Source organism: Mus musculus, chromosome 3, assembly GCF_000001635.26.
Source record: "Mus musculus strain C57BL/6J chromosome 3, GRCm38.p6 C57BL/6J".
Classification (NCBI taxonomy): Eukaryota; Metazoa; Chordata; class Mammalia; order Rodentia; family Muridae; genus Mus; species Mus musculus.
The window spans coordinates 104767029-104786023 of NC_000069.6; the positions used below are offsets into that span (position 1 = coordinate 104767029).

Genomic DNA, 18995 nt, shown 5'->3' on the forward strand with positions numbered 1-18995 from the left:
CGTCTTACTCTCAGACTCCATCTTAGACAGCACGTCTGTGTTTGTTGTTGTTGTTGTTGTTAGACATCACAAGAGGCAATGGAAAGGATTTAAGGGAACACAAGCACAGGGTCAAACAAAACAAAACAAAACAAAACAAAACAAAACAAAACAAAACAAAACAAAAACCTCCCCAAATGCTGGAGTCCAATGCAGCCATCAATTTCCAGGTCGGGAGTGTTCACATTCAGAAGGCTACAGTTAAAACACTATTGCAAAGACTGGCAAAAAGTTTCCACGGACTTATTTAGGTTTCCAGAGTCATGTGGTGTGTTCACAATGACTCAGATATGCTCTCATAGCACAAAAATAGTCACAGGCAATAGTAAGAATAGCATATGTTTCAATAAAACTTTATTTGTTAAAAAAAAAGTAACCTATGTGCTTTAGTTTGCAATCCTCTGCATAGGACAAAAAGAACCTGGGGTGATCAAGACAGCATCAAGGTTCTGCAAGGGTTTCCATTCTTTTTCTGTTGTTATTGTTGTTCCTCTTTTGACAGGGTCTCTGTTAGGTCCAGCCTGGCCTCCATCTTGCCATCCTCCTTATTGCTTCCTGAGTACCTGGGATATAGGCATGCACCCCCACACCCAGTTTGCCAAGGACTGACAACACTCCATGTTGCCTCCTCAGGAAAGGACAGGCACCAGTTCTCCTTCGTGTGGCATTTGTCCTGTTCGGTTTGACTCTGTAGTTTGAAATTCTGGGCATCCACCCCTCCCCTTCTTGCTTCCCTATGTGTATGTGATCACTATGTGTTTCCTGCTCTTCTTCCCTCTGGCCCTTGCTCTCACAGTGTTGGGCGATTCCAGAATGAGACTCTCACAGTTAAGAACCCTGTTCTCCTTCCAAGTTCTCATCTGCTCTGGGGTACAATGGGATGTACAATAGTGGAAAGAACTCTATGCTGAGTCACTGAGCAAGGACATGCCACCAGCTTGCTGTGTGACTTCGGGCAAATTACTTAACCTTTCTGAGCTACCCTCTCCCAGGCTGGCAAATCAAAGAGCTGGCTTCTAAACCCTCTTGCAACTATAATTCTGGGTTTAGGGAGCTGTCGTCTCAATGTGCAAGTCAATGTTGTGGAGCTGTCTGGGATCATTAATCAGGATGTCACTCACAGACTCAGTACAACTGCCAGGAGGTTAGCAGAAATCAGTCACATGATTTAGTAGTTGCTGGCTTTCCTAGAGCCCGCATAGCTGAAGAGATGGGGTTCCAGCAAACCTCAGATGATGAGATGTTCTCGTCAAGGAGGGCAGAGGAAGTCAAATGACTGGAGGAACCCCTATGCTCTAAACCCCCCCCCAAAACCAAACCAAAAAACCCTCCATTTATTTCTAGACTGTTCTTTGCATAGCTACAAAACCTACACAGGTTTGGATTCAGCTGGATACAAATTTTGGGGGGGGGTGGAGTTGGAGGTGGGGGTCTGGATCTTTTCTTTGCCAGAGCTTTTTGTGTGGGGCTTCCCTGGAAATCTACAGATACCCACTCAGCTCAGAGTTCACCCACTAAATGCATGGCTAGGTCAGGAGGCAGGGAGGGAGACTTAACAAGGAATTAGCAACTTTAGTGGGGGTCAGAGAAGGTACAGAATCAGGACCCCGAGGCAGCGGGGGGTGGGGGGGAGCTGGAGGAGACTGGCAGCTCTCGGGAGCTTGTGACGCGTCATCTCTGAACTCTCCACTCTAACCCAGTTCGTGTGGACAACACAGGTGGGGCACGGCAGGGGAGCCGACCGTTGGGTGACAGTGTCCAGGACAGAGTGAGCAGAGAGTCTATGGAGCTCCACACCCACCGACAGGACCTACCTTCTGGCCTCCAGGAAAGCAGGCTTTCACTGTCTGGCTCTGCTGAAGCCGTAACCTAAATAATTCACTCACACATCTCTCTCTGAGCATCAGGAGGAAAACAAACCCAGCCCCAGCCCTGCGCTCAGGTTTCCATGGTACAGAGGGTGAGCCAAGAGGCTGGGAGGCCATCCCAGGCCTTCGACGTCCCCTGGGAAGGGTCACAGACCTGACATGGGCAACAATGTGTTCCTTCCCTCCCTAGAGCTAAAGATGGCATTGGCAAGTCTATAATGTTTTTAAAGACAAAAAGAAGCAAAACAACAAAACAAAGAATATGTCACGGAGACTTAACACACCCTCTGGCCTCCACTCCTCAGTACTGAAGGAGACCATGACTGCCATTGACCCTTGGTGACCCTGGCCTGTCACCGTGCTACAAGCAGAGACTGACAGAGGCCTGCCTTTGAAAGATAACGTTACTGTTCATCTCATTTTGCCAAACCCAAAACATGCCCTGAGGTGGGGTGATACCAGAGTCTTAGTCAAATGCATTGGGACACAGGCAAGGAGAAGGGCACCAAGATTCCAGTGTAAACTATGGCTGATTTACCTTCTCAGGGAACCATCATCCAGGCTGGTCTCTAACACTCACTCTAACACTTAAGGCCTTGGTAATAAAAGTAAGCCAGCTTGCTACTCCCAAGCCATCTAGGAGGCCAGCCTGGTTATGAAGTCCTCTGGCCTGCCCCTCTGCCTCCTGGCAGGTACCTATGTAGGGGGCTGGCTGAAGCTCCTGATAGAGAAGCAGAGTGGGTGATGGGATACCTAACTGCTCACACTGCTTCTGCTGCCGCTGGGCTGAGCGACCTCTGGGCTGTCACGGGGCCTGTTTGGCCTTGGGGGACTGAGAAGGAGCTCCACTCTGCTGTGTGTGTGTGTGTGTGTGTATATTCTAGGGTTTGTTTGTTTGTTTGTTTGATGGGAGATCAGTGGCCTCAACCAAAATTCCAGTGGTCAAAGTCCCATCTCCCAAGAATCATGTTGGTGCTATCCAGACAGTGTTTGCGGGGTCTCACTGTCTAGATAAAACTGCCACGGAAGGCCTAGGCTGGAGTCCTAACATCCGTGTTTTTGGAAGGCCAAGCTGTGAGATCCTGGGCAAATCCATCTCATCCTCTGTGACTCGGTTTCCTCGTCCTTTAAAACAGCAACCAAACACCCGAAGTTCAAGGTGGAGGGGTGATTCTGACTGAGGTCCTGTCCATCCATGGACAGCATGGGATGTGCGCCCCGCCCTGCCTCTGCAGAGGTGTGCGGAAGAAGCCCTTCATCTCTACTTTCCAGTGCTGTCCAAAAGAGATCCCACTGGCTTGGCACCAGGGGGCAGTGTTTTCCTCTCACATCTTAGCATCTTGCTGGGGATGCAGGTTTGATGGGAAGGCCAAGATGGGAAGATACTGGTGTGGCCCTCATAACTTTGTGTCCTGGGATCGGGTGGCTGAAGATCTGTGTAAATTCCATCCGCCCCACCCCACCACACCCACTGCAGGTCGCTCAGAAGCCACGGTACCAAACACTTTAAACTGTTGAAATTGCCTGTCATCCACTCCTTAACTTGACAAGATATTCCTTAAGGATAGGTTTGTGTGTTGACTTTGTTCATAGGAGAGCACAGGTCTCTCAAGTGTGTGGCCAAAGATCCAAGCATTTTAGCTGAACAGAGTGCTGCCCAGGGCCCTGGCCGGTCTATGTTACACTTGACATGGGCACATGTCCAGGTAAGTCCTCTTATCTGCTGTCTGGTGACCAGGCCTTTCTTCAGTCCCGAGCTCAGTCAAGGCTGTCCTACCTAAGCCATGACCTCCGAGAGTTACCGTGTGACCTAGAAAGCAAATCGTCAGGTAGGGGAAGGCTTGAGAAAGCAACAGGGAACCGGCCATTGTGGCATGCCAGAGAGCCCCAGCATAGGGGAGTCACCGAGAGGTCACCGCTGCCAGTCTCCTAACACCACCCAAGCTGAGCACCTGTGGCCTGGTGATCCATCCATGCTGGCACCCGTCAGGCAAACCTCACTGCCGTTTGCTTCTGAGTCACTACACGGATTGCAAAGGCAGTGATCTGTCTTTCAGGCCTGTAACAGTATGCCAAATGTCCCTGGCTCTGTGATAGGTCTCACATTGCAAGTCTTAATAAACATTCTCAGAATGGCTGCCCCCCTTTACTGCCTACAGATGGGCTGCCCTGCCTTTTAGTCAGCCAACTGCTCCCTCCCCACATTTTAAGTTTTATGTATATGAGAACTGTGTCTGCATGAACATCTGTCCACCACATGTGTGGTGCCCAAGGAGGCCAGAAGAGGGTATTGGATCCTTTAGGACTGTGTTACAGAGAGTACTAAGCTACTGGAGGTGCTGGAAATTGAACCTGGGTCTTCTGTAAAAGCAAAAAGTGCTCCTAACCACTGAGCTACCTCTCCAGCCCCCAAACCTTTTTCTGCTGAAGTTCCCAGTGTCGTGTGTTCTGTGAAAACCTCCATTTTCCTCAGAACCCCAGAAGTGGTTTTGCTTCTGTTAGTTAACCTGCTTGCTGTGTGTAGTGGGGCTGGTGGCGGGGACACTGCCTTGGCTTGCCTGGAAATGTCACTCACTTGCACAGGTGATGGTGGCAATGACATACAACTAATTAGCCACGGCACTTGTGGAACCGCTAAAGAGTTTGATAAAATTTTAATTACCCCTTGTTTTGTGGGGCAGGCGGCAAGCTGTGACGATAATAATCTTCTTAGGTGCTGTTACTGAGGACAGAGCATCCGACTAGGGGAGGGCAGGCAGGAAGTGGGAGGGGAAGGGGTAGGAGTGGTGTAGGTGACAGGGGACAGTCTGTGGTGAGGTGGCAGGCAGAGAGGATACAGTTTCTGGAACTCAGATAGAAGGATAAATTCATCCCTGGTTGATCTAGGTAATTTTCTCAGTTCTCTACATTTTTTTTCCTTAGGGTTTTTTTTTTCCTGTTTTGTTTTGTTTTTGTTTGTTTGTTTTTGTATTTTTGGATACAGGTATCATGCAACCCAGGCTAACTGAACTCCTGATCTTGTTCCTGAGTGCTAGGATTACAGATGTGTGCCTCTGTGCCCTGCTCCATTTTGTTTTAAAAGGCCTGATATTTTCTAGGGGTAAACCCATGGGAATCGAAGAGGAGAAAGTCAAGGCAGGCATGCCATCACCAGTAGCAGGGCCTGGCCCTCCAGGGTTTGGCCCCTGTGCTATCATGGGTGAGGGAGGAGCAGGAGGGGAGGGTGAGCCACCCGTCTCAATACCTTGGTGGTTTTGACCTTGTGTCCACTGCTGCAGCTCCACCCTGACAGGTCCGGGAGCACCTTACACTCCTCTCCCAGCAGGCAGGGCTCCATCTGACACCACCACTTCTGCAGGACGATGGAGGCTGTGGGGCAGGAGGCAGGTGTGGCTCTAAGGTCTGGGAGCACAGCACCGGTCATAGCTGGTCTGTGAATGAGGTGTAGCTTCCTTCCCACCAACTGCAGGCGCTGATTACCACCTTCCCCCTGGGATCCCCCTACTCTGGGCTGTCCAAGGAGGCAGCACTGTACACAGGCTGTGGACTGGGGTCTATCCCAGGAAACTTCATCACTGCATCACACCAACTCGGGAGGAGGGCATCAAGCTAGGGGCAGCTGTCGTTCGCACAGAGGTACCATCTTCAGTGCCCTCTTTAGGGTATATGAGCTAGTATCCAAGCCACATCCAGACGGGCACAGGCTGGCATGGGAGCACAGGTATGGTGACGCTCTGGATGCCACCAGAGCGTGAGAACACAGTGTGCACAGAAAGGAAGGAGAGTGGGTGTGCTGTATCAGGGATCCCATGTTCCTCACAGAGCAGGTTGAGAATAAGAGACGTGTGGAAGAGGACCTCCCTCGAGAAGTGTTTAGCCAGAGGAGCTGGCTTGAGGGAATGGGCCAGGTGGCAGGTGTGTACATGGTCTGTAACAAGAGCTTTCTTCCTCTATGACACAGGGCGGGCCATGTCTGCCCTCTTCTCCACTTGAGACAGATAAGGTCAGCCTTAAGATAGCTATGAAACTAGACCCTCAGCAGATGGTGAGGCCTAAGTGGACTTTCTTATCTCTGCTCTGCCCAGGGCCTGGCCTCTCACTCACCGTCCACGCAGGAGGGCTTTGCTCTGGTGGTGCCAGCCACCTGGCCGGACAGGCAGGAGCATTTGACCGTCTGGGAGCGCTCCTCAATGCGGTTCCGGTTGCAGCAGCGATGTGCAGCAATCACCTCGCAGGTGCCCTGCTTCACTAGGACTGATGCAGCCAGCAATTACAAGCTCAGGAGACCCAGGTCTCCAACCCTGCCCTCCTCCCTCTCTCCTACCCTGCTGCAGGCCCTCAACCCCCTCCTCCTTGCTCATGGAAAAGTCATTTAAGAGAAACCCAGCGCTGGGACTACGGCTCAGCAGCAGTGTTTTCTAGCATATAGGTGAAGGCTGGGATCAGACCTTCAACACACACTGTTCATGACTCTTTGAAAGCTGGAGTCCCACACCAGCCCCCACCTTCCACTTTCTCAGGGTGAGGGCAAGGGCCCCAGAGCTTACAATGCGTGGGGGAGGATCATCCGCTTACAGAGGCTTTAGCCATTCCAGAAGGAAAACCCCAGAATTAGGCCAGGAGACTAGACTTAAGCCTCCGCCCGAGGGCCTCACTGCAGAACACCTTCCCCTTGGAAGAGATGGTGCCAATGGGTCTTCCCAGGCCTTCTCTAGACTGGGGACGGGAAGAGGACAGTTTCCTGGGTAATGACTGGAGGAGTCACATCTGCAGATTTTACTCTGCCCCAGAGATCTGCCTGCTTTGTGGGATGGGCTGGAGTGCCTTCTTGCTCTCCAAGCATCCTGTAAAAACCCCTTCCCTCGTCTCACCACCTTCCCCAGACCTGCGGATGTTGGAGGCTGCAAGGAAGCAGAGGCCGGACACGTCCACAGCCAGGCGAGGCACAGTGCAAGCACCCAGCTGCCTGCGCTCCAGTTGCTGGTGGGCCTCTCCATCGGTCTGTGGAGAGAAGTATACACCCTACTCAGCTCGAAGCAGACACTCCCTCTGCTCCTGCACTCAGCCCCTTCTCTATGCCATGCGCTAGAAGCCCAAGGTTAGGCAAGATACAGACCTTGTCTCCAGGCAGCTTTCGGTGGGGCGGGATGTCACTGTAGGATATGATGATTGACAGAGAGGGATCAAGGAACAGGAAGGCAGAGCCTGTGGAGGAGACATTTCAGAGATCTCGCAGAGTAAATTAAGGGCTGTGCCATGGACTGGACAATGATGCCGACTCCCACTCTTTGAGCTCTTGAGTGGAACACTTCACTCGTGTGCTCTTGGTGATATCTCGCTACACGAGAGATTGCTATGATCGTTTGTAAATAAAGCTCCAAAAGTCTGGATACAACCTGACCAGCCATCAGTAGAGGGAGGGGCTGAGTACACCATGGAGAACTTGAAAATGCAGTTCCCTCCAGATGGCTGCTGGGAACACAGAGAAAACCAAAGCCATCGAGGAATTTTGTAATGACACAAACAGAGACTTTACTGAGAAACCAGTCGGCCTGTAAAGGATGGGAAAAAAGCAACAAGTGTGTATGAGGGAGAGAGTGTGTATGTGTGTTGCTTAATATGTACATACCTGCTCTGTTTGCCATTGAGAAAGGAAACTTTTTGCTTGGCTAGAAGTTGTAAGTAAGCCGGGCGTGGTGGCGCACACCTTTAACCCCAGCATTTGGGAGGCAGAGGCAGGAGGATTTCTGAGTTCGAGGCCAGCCTGGTCTACAAAGTGAGTTCCAGGACAGCCAGGGCTATATAGAGAAACCCTGTCTCGAAAAACAAAAACAAAAACAAAAAAGAAGTTGTAAGAAGATGAGTTATTTTCCCCCAATGTCTTTCTTTTACGTGTTTAAGTTTCAAATCACGGGACTGTAGTAGCAGTACAATTCAGTCTAAACACAATTTAAATTTTTAACAGAAAGGAATGAAGGCTTGTTATTATGGCAAACGTATTCCTAGCACTCTAGAAGCAACAGCAGACGGATCATTGAAAGTTTGAGGACAGCCTGATCTACATAGTGAGTTCCAAGTCTAGCTAGGACTCTATAGGAAGACCCTGTCTCAAACAAACAAACAAACAAACAAACAAACAAACAAACACAAAGCACAGAGCTGAGGGGGATGGCTCAGTGAGTAAGGGCAAGCGTGGGAACACCATCACAGATATAAAAAGCTAGACTACGTAAGAAGATTGCTGGATTGCTGGACAGCCTAGAGCTAGAGTCAGTGAAAGACCCTCACCAAGGCGGAGCAAGGTAGCAAGTGACAGAGCAGGATGTCTCTATCAAATAAGCCTCCTCTGGCTTTCATGTGGATGCAGACATGCACACACATCATGCACACACGTGAAAAAGAATGAATGAATGAATGAATGAATGAATGAATGAATGAATGAATAAATAAATAAATAAATAAATAAATGGAAGGAAGGAAAGAAGGAAGGAAGGAAGAAAGGAAGGAAGGAAGGAAGGAAAGAAGGAAGGAAGGAAGGAAGGAAAGAAGGAAGGAAGGAAAGAAGGAAGGAAGGAAGGAAGGAAGGAAGGAAGGAAGGAAAGAAGGAAGGAAAGAAGGAAGGAAGGAAGGAAGGAAGGAAGGAAGGAAGGAAGGAAGGAAGGAAGACCACCTCCTCCCCCATTAGAAGTTGAAAGCTTTGCCCAAGGGCCAGGGTCATGGGTCAGGACCCAGAAGCCTGCCTGAGGCTTTCTCTTCCTCCTGTCTTCTATGAACCAAGCAAGACCTCCAACATCTGTACCAGAAGTGGGTAAGAACCAGAGGCCAAACCCGAAAAGTAGCAACAAAAAGAAGCTGAGAGAAACTAGCCACAGAAGGGGACAGGAAGAGCCCCAGGAGGCCACGGGTTAGCCTGGTCACTGTCCCCAGCAATTGACAGCACAGTTCTAGGAATACCAGGGGCCAAAAAGAAGGAAACAGCTGCTCCCTTGGAGGGGCAGTCTTCTCCTCAATTCTCATCTCCAGATGTCTCACTTACTGTTCCTGGGGTCTTCAGGCCTCTGCCTGTTCATCTGCTGGTCTCAGACTTGTTCCATCTGATGAACAATATGGCGGTTGTTCAGAATGGAGAGAGACCAGACCCCTGGAGGGGCTAAGAGGAAGCTTGGAAGAGAGTAAGAGAAAGGGAGGATGAGGAACTCCAGCTTAGGCTGTCCCAAGGCAAAGGCAGCCATTTCTGCTCTGGGAATCTGCCCTTGCTCCCCTACCCTCCTCCCTCAGACTACAGAGCAGTGGGGGCAGTGACCCTGAGACGAGTGAATAGGCTTTCTTTTTCCTAGGAGTGAAGCAGGGGTGGGAGGGTCTAAGAATCGGTGCTGTCATCTTTCTGGTCTTGGGATAGAGCTAAGGTCAGAAAAGGGGGTGGAGTCTGCCAGCTTTGTCCCAGAAGAGACCGCTGGGGAAGAAGCCCCAGGTCTCCCAGTTCTGTGTCTCCCTCCACCTCTAACCAACCCATCCTGAGCCTTGCTTCCTGGACTCTTCTGAAACTGGCTGAATTCTGCTGCTGTGTCTCAGCCCCACCTCAGAGGGCTAGCCTTGCACGGCAACAGGTCTCTGCTTCCGTGCACAGCCCACAAGAGCTTCTCCACTCTCTGCCAAAGGCCTTTCCTCATTCAGTCCCCAGTGAGAAGTCAAACTGAAGCACATTGCTGGTGATCTGAGGGAGGGCCTATCGAGGGGAATGCAGGTGGGGGTGGAAGGTGTGTGGGGCCAGTCCCCTGGGCATGGGTGTGTCCCCACACTTCTAGATGAACCTCCTTTCTCATAAGTCTTCTTTCTCAGGCTATGCCAGGAACCCTCATTTTGACCATTGCAAATGCCATTCGTTCTTTTCTTGGGGACATCCTATTTCTGGTTGAGTTCTAACCGTGTCTGATCCAACACACACATTTCTCCTAGGTATTCCAGTGCTCAGAGAACCTGGAGAAGATGGGAGACTTGGGCTCTCTGGCGTTCTATTCATTCCCTCCTGGAAAGGTACAGGAGAAGGGAGTTTCTGGGATTTGTTCGTCAGCATCCATAGTCTGCCTCAGTTTCCTTGAGCTGTTTCCCCAATCCTTAATTCAGGCTAAGATGGGGCTGGGAGAGCAGCCTCCATAGCAACAAGAGGTCAACAAGAACCTTAAATCTTGCTTTTGCTTACTTCTGTTCCCTCTAGCATTTATTCTTACTCCTGGTACCCACCTGCTTCACAGCAGTGGCCCGGGTTCAACTTTCTGGCCTGAGGTCCTCGCTGCTTCTGAGCTTGGCATCTAGACTCTCCAAATCGGGCTCTTCGAGGGAGTGGCCAGCTTAGGTGTTGTCTGGTTTTGAGCTCTGTCCGCGATAGATCGTCAAAGTTGTTGCGCCCGAGGAGAGCAGGGGCTCTGGCTAAGCTGGAGTCTCCGGCTTAGAGCACCTAGATGCTCTGGTCCAGCACCCACCAGTTCTGCGGGGCTAGGCCGGGTCCTCCCGAGCTTTCGGTCTGCAGGTTGAGGAGCGCGCAGCCGCTAGACTGGGAGTCGTTCTCGCTACTCCAGCCTTTGCGGGCACCGCCGGCTTCTTCGAAACTGTGTGGGGGTGCTCTGCGGGGAACCTGGGCACAGCTGGCCCGCAGCGGCCTCTTGTGGCGCACAGCAAGTCAGGAATAGAAGCCCACCGACTCTCTTTTCAGGGACAGTTCCTTGAGCAAAACACATCAATTATAGCAGGTCACTAAAACTTTCAGGAATGTGGCCCCTAGTCTAGTAGTTCAAGGAGGTAGGTGGTATTTTGGGATGGGGATAGGCGTTGCATCTGGGAGTAGTATTCATTTAGACCAGCAGTAGGCTGTTACTTAAATCCGAGCTCATTAAATCTTACAATTCAGTTCTTCAGACCTCGGACAGGGTTTCACACCTGTAATCCAGAATTTCGGAGACAAGGCAGGGGTTAAGTGTGAGACCCTATCTAAAACAAACAAAAAAAACAAACAAACAAGCATACATACATACAAACAACAATAAAACTCAAACCAAACCGAACAACCTTCTAAACCCAAACAAAGAAAGAAAAGCACAGCAGGGGTAGGGAGATGGGAAGGTAAGATTGCCTGAAAGTTTGAGGAAGTTTGGTCTGTATGGTTTACACAAGGTTCCAGACCTGCTAATGGCTACTTAGCCAGACCACATCTTCAAAGGAAAGAAAGAGAAAAGGAGGTGGTGTGTGTGTGTGTGTGTGTGTGTGTGTGTGTATAAAATCCAGTTCTTTGTTAGTACAATCAAGTGTTATTTAAGGTGCTTCCCAGGCACTAAAAGCAGACCACTGTATTAGAAGATTCTCAAGTTGCATAGTTTTTGGTTTTTTTTTCTTTGTTTTGTTTTGTTTGTTTGTTTGTTTGTTTTACCACAGGGGTTCCCGGCTGCCACCCGGGAAGGATAGTAAATACTTTCAACGGGCTGGAGAGATGGCTCAGCAACCACACGATGGCTCACAACCATCTGTACAGCTGCAGTGTACACATATACATAAAATAAATAAATAAATATTTAAAAAAATATACTTCCAGCACAGAAGTGCTGCCCTCCTGCGTGGGAGGACCAAGGGTAGTACCGGGGTGGAGAACCAGGCTGCAAGGTTTCACCAGGCATGAATGGCCCTGTGGATAATGGGTGTGACTCTCACCTTGGAAACCAAATCTGAGGTTTCTAGTATCTTCATCAGAAAGACAGTCAATAGTCCCAACAACAAAAATACGACAGGTTCATGTTTTGGGCTCATTAAACACTTGAGGGTAGAAGTGTGCTGTGACTCTGCCTCTTCCCAGCAGAGGTGTATGTACCTGTTAGAGTAAGGAAGGTTTGGGAACGTAATAGTGTGGGGGAAACAAAGAAGGACCCTGCTTCTGGATCCTGAGCATACAGCCCGGGACGGGGCGCTCCCTCTCTCTGGATCTCTCTTTCCAGGGTGCTGAGAATTGAATTCAGGTTATCAGGCTTGGCACTTTTGCCTGCTAAGCCATTCCCCCTACCTCTTTAAGACCAAGTCTCATTATGTAGCCTTGGCTAGTCTGGAATTTACTATGTACTCAGGCTAGCCACCAACTTGTGCTCATCCTGTCTCTACCTCTGCCTCCTAAGATTATAGATGTGTGCCACCATGTTTGTTCTGAGAATGCCCTCTTCCCGCCCCACCCCCTTCTCCTCTGTAATGGAGGAGTGTCATTCAGCTCCCAGCAGGGTAAGCATCTCACCAACTTTTCCTGCCTTCTTCCTCCTTGCTCTCACTGTACTGCCTCAGGGAGAGGGCCGGGAATGACTGAAGAGGTCTGATGGTCTAGGAATAGGAGAGGGGTTCAGATGCACGAGAGCCCTAGAGTTTGGTTATAGATGGGAGCCAGAGTGGTTCCAGAGTTCAGGGGAGCAGCTAGCATCCCTGTCCATGATCTGATACTGGAGTCCAGGGGTCAATAGACCCCAGTTCTGTGGCGTGGCCCATCTTTGCAGTCACACTGTGGATGCTGTGAAGAGCCCAGAAGCTGGGTGATGCCGAAAGGTGATAGATAAACTGACCCAGAAACACTGAATAATAAAACTAAAGCTTTTTTTTTTCTCTCTCTCCAGTCTTTGGCTTCCCACTGACATTATCAGACAGTTGGCTTCAGTTTTTCTCAGGAAGAAAACACTCATAGTGGCAGTATGCATGTTCTTTGCCCCTGGCTGCCTTTGAGTCTGATTTTATCAGTCCTCCCCACCTCTACCCTGGTGATTTCATTTTTCTCTGCCCTGCCCTTCCCCTACCCCCAAACACAGACCTAATTACAGCAAGTTTGTACTTTGAATGACCACTGTGTAATTTTTATTTAGAAGTGGTCGAGAAAGGCGGCACAGGTTAGCCCAGGATATGAACAGGATGCACATAGCTGGGTGCCTTGAGGTGGAGTCTCAGCTAAGAACAGGGAGTCGTGGTTCCCTCAAGGAAGGGCCTTGACTTCTGCTAAACTGTGTGTTGGGGATAGATGAAGGAGTGGATAGTGATCAACTCTCTAAGCCCAAGTATAAGGACAGAATTCTTTCTGAATCGGGTCAGTAATCCTTCCCTAGAGAGAAGACAGAGAAAAACAGCCCCTCTGTGTGAATCGTAGTGGGCTTTCCTGCGACCCACACACGCTTTTGGCCTGGCCTTTGTCTCCCCCTGGCGGTAGCCAGAGAACTTGCTCAGCATTGCTTTTCTGCTTGCAACCTCAGGGTGGAAATTTAGGAGTCCCGCTCCCCTCTGGGCCTTTTTCCTAGTCCAGAGAAGCCAGTATCTGTAGCAGGTTCTGACATGGGTATGAATCTCTAAGTGACTGCGTGAATCTTAGGCAAGTCTATAAAAGAACAGGAGACTGTCTACTCCTACTTCATCTGTAAAATGGGTGTAGCTTACCTTGCATCGTTTTGTATAGTGATCTAACAACTAGACCGTGCCTTATAGAGGGCCCAGTGTGGAGCAAGCCCTCAATAATCATATTTATTTACTATGTCGTTAACCTTACTAACTGGCCAGCAGACGTCTAAATATGGAGGTACGGTTCTGAGAAAGTGGGATGGAAGTGACAATTGTTCTTTCGAACGTGGAGGTGACCTTTAGGAAGAATAGTGCCTTCAGGCTGCCTGGCCTGGTTAGCACCGCGACTAGCACCAGTTCTCTCTGCTCTCGACTCTGCAGCCCTAACCCAAAGTGTTGTCACACCAAACCCTTCACACCCAAGAGGATGTTTCGCTCTGAAGTCATCAGCTCTATAATTCTCCATTCTGGCTGGCCCACCCCCAACCGAGCGCGAGGAGGCTGCCTCGCCCACCCTCGTCATAATGGGCAAATTCTAGCGGATTAAATCTAGCGGATGTCTAACCTACAGCATGGTTGAAATATTTCCTTCGTTCCGCTTCTTTCCCACAATAGACCCTTCCCCTTTGACACTCAGGCGGGACAAAGCAGGGATGCGGAGGCGAGGAGCGGGTGGAGCAGTTCCCGGGTAGCCTGGAGCCTGGGGAAGTTTGTTAAGGACCAGGAGTGGGCACCGCCCACCTGGAACCCTAGGGGCGGGGCCTCTCAGGGGGCGGGCCCACGGTCGAGGGCGGGGCACGGAGGCAGCATGCTAAACCGGGTGCGCTCAGCCGTGGCGCACCTGGTGAGCTCGGGTGGCACTTCTTCCCAGCGCTCCAAGTCCCCAGATCTGCCCAACGCTACCTCAGCGCCTCCCGCCGCCCAAGAAACACCTAAGAGTTCCCGGGAGAAGCCTGGGAACCAGGTCGGCGCGCCCCAGAAGACCGCGGAGACTACTGTGAGCTTCTCTCGACCCACCTTTCTGCAGCTGAGCCCCGGAGGGCTGCGGCGCGCCGACGACCACGCAGGCCGGGCTGTGCAAAGCCCCCCAGACACCGGCCGCCGCCTGCCCTGGAGCACAGGCTATGCCGAGTGAGCGCCCCGGGGCTCCCAGACGAGGATGGGACTCCCATTCTCCCGGGAGACGCATCCCGGCTTCAGGAACCATCCCAGGAACCTGCACCCCTCCCAGACATCCCCCGGACGGGGTGCAAATTCCACGACCTTCTTCAGGACCTTGTTCACCCTGCCCCTCGTCGACTCAGGACAGTCCCCACCCAGGGAGGGCGCAGGGAGCACCGCCGAGGATGAGTTGGCGGGTTCCAAGTCGCGGCCCGCGGTTCACAGGCTAGGGGAGGGGAGGTTTGAGAAGGACTAGTTCCTTTTGCCAGGGAGATCGCGGGTGGAAAGACTCGCTCATCCGCTTCCTGGCCCCAGCTCCCCAGTTCCCTGTCCTTCTTACCGGTCCCCTCCCCCTCCACACCCAGAAATAGCCCGCGACACCAGAAGGCCTCTGGCTTCCCGGGCGGGGGAGGGGTCCGCCCGCAGAGCACGACGGTTCCCTTTGGTTATGGGTGTGTAGACAGATAGGTGCCGGTAGAGATCAGCGTACTCTCAGAACCTGTATATTTTAAAATCATCTTCGGGGAAAGCCAAGCCAAGCCACCAGGGGAATGGGGGCACTGAGGTCGTGGAAGGAGGTGGTGGGTAGCCCCGCACCTCCTCATTAGCTTCTCCGTTGGAAGGGGTTTGTAGCTAAGAGATTCCTGCCCAGTCCAGGTGGGTCTACATACCCTATTTGGGCCGGAGCGCTTACCCACTCTTAAGAAAAACCGGAACTTTCACTGGGTCGTTTTAGGATGAGGGTTAATGTGTGCATGAAGGTGAAGGTGCCATGAATCACTGTCTGAGCTGGTTGAGACTGGAGGTGGGGTGTAGTATTTTGACCAGCAGGGGAGTAAAATTTACTGTTCCTGTTTGGCCACTCCCACCCCCACCCCCAGCACCACCTTCCGGAAAGTCTCCTTAGCCAAGGATGGAGGAACTGAGGCAGGCAGTTACTGTTGCGGGCCTTTCTATGAGGCTGTACGTTCTGCCGCCAGACAGTACTTCTTGCTGGCCCTGCCTTCTCCTCTTCCCTCTGGCTTGGAGCCCAGGCAGCTGTGACCTTTTTCAGCTTGGCCAGCGAGCAGGAGAGGATGTGTGTGTGTATGTGAGTCTAAGGTGGGGGTTATTCCAGGACCTAGTCTGGTGTCTAACCTGGTGTGGGACGCTCTCTGGTAGGGTCATCAATGCTGGCAAGAGCAGGCACAATGAGGATCAGGCTTGCTGCGAGGTTGTGTATGTGGAAAGTCGGAGGAGCAGGAGCGTTACAGGGGTCTCCAGGGAGCCTAGCCATAACCAGGTAATACTCCATCCCCTTTCCTAATCTCCAGAGATGCGATGGCACCTCTCCCCTGGGGTTTCAGGCATTGGTTCTAAATGGGAGAGGTGTGGAGGTTCTCCCTCTGTCACAGAAGCCCTAAGTGGCTTCGATTTGATTAGTTCTGCTAGGAAAGTTTACTATTCCATTTCACATGTGACTGTTCATGCACTTATGGATGATTAAACTAATCAGTACTGACCTTTGCATTCTTCATGTTTTGAACTTGGCTCCTCTTTCTCTTGACACAGTAGGCTGTGCATGAATAAGTGAATAGATCTAAATTGCCTTGATATCACACTCAGATCTCCCATGTGATGGTTATATGGCTGCTAACCTGCCCTGTCTCCCTCCATCCCTACCGACTTCCAACTTTTTCTTCACCAGGGCTTCTGCTTTTACTACTGGGGCCTGTTTGATGGGCACGCTGGTGGAGGAGCAGCTGAAATGGCCTCCCGGCTCCTGCATCGCCACATCCGGGAACAGCTCAAGGATCTAGTAGAAATACTTAAGGATCCCTTGCCGCCTCCCCTCTGTCTCCCATCCACTCCTGGAACCCCAGGAGCCCCCAGTCCTTCACAGTTGGTTAGCCCTCAATCCTGCTGGTCTCCACAGAAGGAAGTGACCCATGACAGCCTGATAGTAGGAGCCATTGAGAATGCCTTCCATCTCATGGTGAGTGGATGGCCTAGGCCAATAATGTGCTAAGTAGGCATTCTAGTCAACACTGTGAGGTGGAGGTGGGTGGGTGAACCCTAGAATCCACACTGCCTTTGAGAGCCTGAGCGGAGCTTGGTCCTGTTACCCTGTGTGGTCCTCTTCTCTTCCACTCTGGCCTGGAGAGGTGCAAGGTGGAGTAGGTGACTATGTGCCGCAGGTTTTTCTGTTTCCTTTGACCCTTCCTCACCTGGCAGGATGAGCAGATGGCTCGGGAGCGGCGTGGCCACCAAGTGGAAGGGGGCTGCTGTGCACTAGTGGTGCTGTACCTGCTAGGCAAGATGTATGTGGCTAACGCAGGTGACAGCAGGTGAGTGGGAAGAGGGCTTTGAGAGTGGCCGTAAAAGGGGAACATCCTCCCTAGGATGAGGGGAATGCAGAGAGTGAAGGGGTGCTGGGTTAAGTATTAAAGACCGCAGTGATCAGTAAGATATAAGGAAAGGTTGCCATATCCACGGGGGACGGAGAGATGAGGACCCAGGCAAGACATCATCAGGCTCATTATGGGGAGGGCCTGGTCCTCCTGCATGGAATTCTCCACTCAGACCGAGAAAGCCAGGTCCAGACTCTTTCTGTCTCTGGGCAGGGCCATCATTGTCCGAAATGGGGAGATCATTCCGATGTCCCGGGAGTTCACACCAGAGACGGAGCGCCAGCGTCTTCAGCTGCTTGTAAGCAGGGGCTAAAATCCCTATCCCTGGTCTTTCCTCTCAAGCCTTTCAAAGCTTCCCACTGGGAACTTCCTGGGAAGGTGCTGCGTGGACGTCTGTGGGGTGTTGGGTGAGCTGAAGGGGTAATGCAGCCGGAAGGAGCCTGGGCTGTCTGTGTAGCCCCAGGAAGGAAGTAGAGTCAGAGGTGGGGGCGGGGGTGAGAATAACAAAGGCCGGAGCAAGGGTGTGTTATCTTCGTGCATCCTCTCTTGTGGTCTCTCTATCCTGATTACCTGGGGTTGAATCCTATGTTGCTAATTGTGTGACCTCTGACAAGCCCCTTACTCAATTGTTTGTGCTTTGCTGGCTTCTGTGAGGGGCGAATGAGTCCATTCATGCTAATATTAGAGGAGTGTGTGGCCTGCAGTAAATTTTAAGGTTTAGTTATAATTTAAGAGCTACACATTGGCTAAGGGTGCGATATAAATGAAATGGCCTCTCTCCTGTCTGGCCCTTCCTAACCTCAGGGCTTCCTGAAACCAGAACTGCTGGGCAGTGAGTTCACCCACCTTGAATTTCCCCGAAGAGTTCAGCCCAAGGAACTAGGGCAGAGGATGCTGTACAGGGACCAGAATATGACTGGCTGGTAACTTCCCTCAGAGCTGGGGCCGTTCCCATGGCAAAGTCACCAGTCCTTCACCAGCAGTAGGTGGACGCTGGAGGCTGGGTCAGGCTGGAAGTTGGGAAAGATGGCCACTCCTGGACGGGTTTGGGGGCGGGGGGGTTGCTGTTCCTAGGGGTAGGGGCTTTGCCACCCGCGTGATGCCTCCTCTACTCCTCCCTCCTCAGGGCCTACAAAAAGATTGAGGTGGAGGATCTCAGGTTTCCTCTGGTCTGTGGGGAGGGCAAAAAGGTAAAACCCTGAGGTAGAGGTGGGAGAGGGCAGGAAGACCCATCGCTGCTTGTCCAGGGATCCAGGGAGGTGGAGGTCTCACCAGACAGTAGGTGTGGGTGGACGCTATGGTTTCAGTGAGTCTGAGAGAGGAACTAAATCGCAGCGTTCTTTCTCATTTCCACAGGCCCGGGTAATGGCTACCATTGGGGTGACACGGGGCTTGGGAGACCACAACCTTAAGGTCTGCAGCTCTACTCTGTCCATCAAGCCTTTCCTCTCCTGCTTTCCTGAAGTGAGCACACCTTCTTTCCTTTTAGGAGGCTGTGGCTGGCTTCTATCTCCAACCTCCTTTCCTCATGAACACCACCAGCCCCTCTCTCTTTCTCCGCCTCCCAGGTACGAGTGTATGATCTGACGCAGTATGAGCACTGTCCAGATGATGTGCTGGTCCTGGGAACAGATGGCTTGTGGGATGTGACCAATGACTCTGAGGTAGCTGCCACTGTGGACAGGGTGCTGTCATCCTATGAGCCCAATGATCCCAGCAGGTAGGGGGTTGCCTGGCAAGGTGTTGGGGGGGGGTAGTCCTGGTGAAGGAAGGGGCAAAGGGAAAAGAAGCCCGGAGACCCACATGTGGGCCCGTGTATCTGTCTTCTCATATACGTATTGGTACATGAATGTACACATGTACTCCTGGCAGGTATACAGCTCTGGCCCAAGCTCTGGTCCTGGGGGCCCGGGGAATCCCCCGGGACCGTGGCTGGCGTCTCCCAAACAACAAGCTGGGTTCCGGGGATGACATCTCGGTCTTCGTCATCCCCCTGGGCGGGCCAGGCAGCAGTTACTCCTGATGGGCTCAGCCCCATCCCTCTCAATGCCACCCCAGCCTCTCCACTATCACCCTTCTCCTGCCCAAACACGGAAGTTGTGTCCCTGACTCGAGAGTGGCCATTTGAACAAAGGGATGCCTGCTAGATCCAAAATTACAGCAACTGGCAAATAAACCAGATGGATAAACGTTG

General features: G+C 51.7%; 2 protein-coding genes across 8 annotated transcripts; one reads left to right on the plus strand and one right to left on the minus strand.

Moving 5' to 3' along the window:
• Window positions 1-376: 376 nt before the first annotated feature.
• Window positions 377-12514, minus strand: Tafa3 (TAFA chemokine like family member 3). 3 transcript variants are annotated; one of them, XM_017319626.2, is made up of 9 exons: window positions 12175-12514; window positions 11607-11763; window positions 10149-10626; window positions 8944-9068; window positions 7024-7112; window positions 6793-6908; window positions 6012-6161; window positions 5152-5276; window positions 377-3717 (listed from the first exon to the last, which is right to left on the minus strand). In XM_017319626.2, exons 6-9 carry the CDS (start codon window positions 6902-6904, stop codon window positions 3706-3708), a joined length of 399 nt encoding a protein of 132 aa, XP_017175115.1. In that variant the 5' UTR covers window positions 6905-6908; window positions 7024-7112; window positions 8944-9068; window positions 10149-10626; window positions 11607-11763; window positions 12175-12514; the 3' UTR covers window positions 377-3705. The 3 variants fall into 3 exon arrangements, with proteins under 3 accessions (XP_017175115.1, NP_899047.1, XP_017175114.1); NM_183224.3 differs by lacking the exons at window positions 11607-11763; window positions 12175-12514 and having other exon boundaries at window positions 10149-10519; XM_017319625.1 differs by lacking the exons at window positions 8944-9068; window positions 10149-10626; window positions 11607-11763; window positions 12175-12514 and having other exon boundaries at window positions 7024-7650.
• A 1409-nt stretch (window positions 12515-13923) lies between these two features.
• Ppm1j (protein phosphatase 1J) lies at window positions 13924-18995 on the plus strand. Of its 5 annotated transcripts, none has more exons than XM_006502122.4 (10): window positions 13924-14381; window positions 15573-15693; window positions 16099-16386; window positions 16626-16738; window positions 17015-17099; window positions 17606-17724; window positions 17928-17991; window positions 18158-18214; window positions 18370-18521; window positions 18674-18995. In XM_006502122.4, the coding sequence occupies exons 1-10, from the start codon at window positions 14059-14061 to the stop codon at window positions 18822-18824; spliced, it is 1473 nt and encodes a 490-aa protein (XP_006502185.1). In that variant the 5' UTR covers window positions 13924-14058; the 3' UTR covers window positions 18825-18995. The 5 variants fall into 5 exon arrangements, with proteins under 5 accessions (XP_006502185.1, NP_082258.2, XP_006502186.1 ...); NM_027982.2 differs by having other exon boundaries at window positions 14028-14381; window positions 18158-18265; window positions 18674-18990; XM_006502123.4 differs by lacking the exon at window positions 13924-14381 and adding an exon at window positions 14942-15497 and having other exon boundaries at window positions 18158-18265.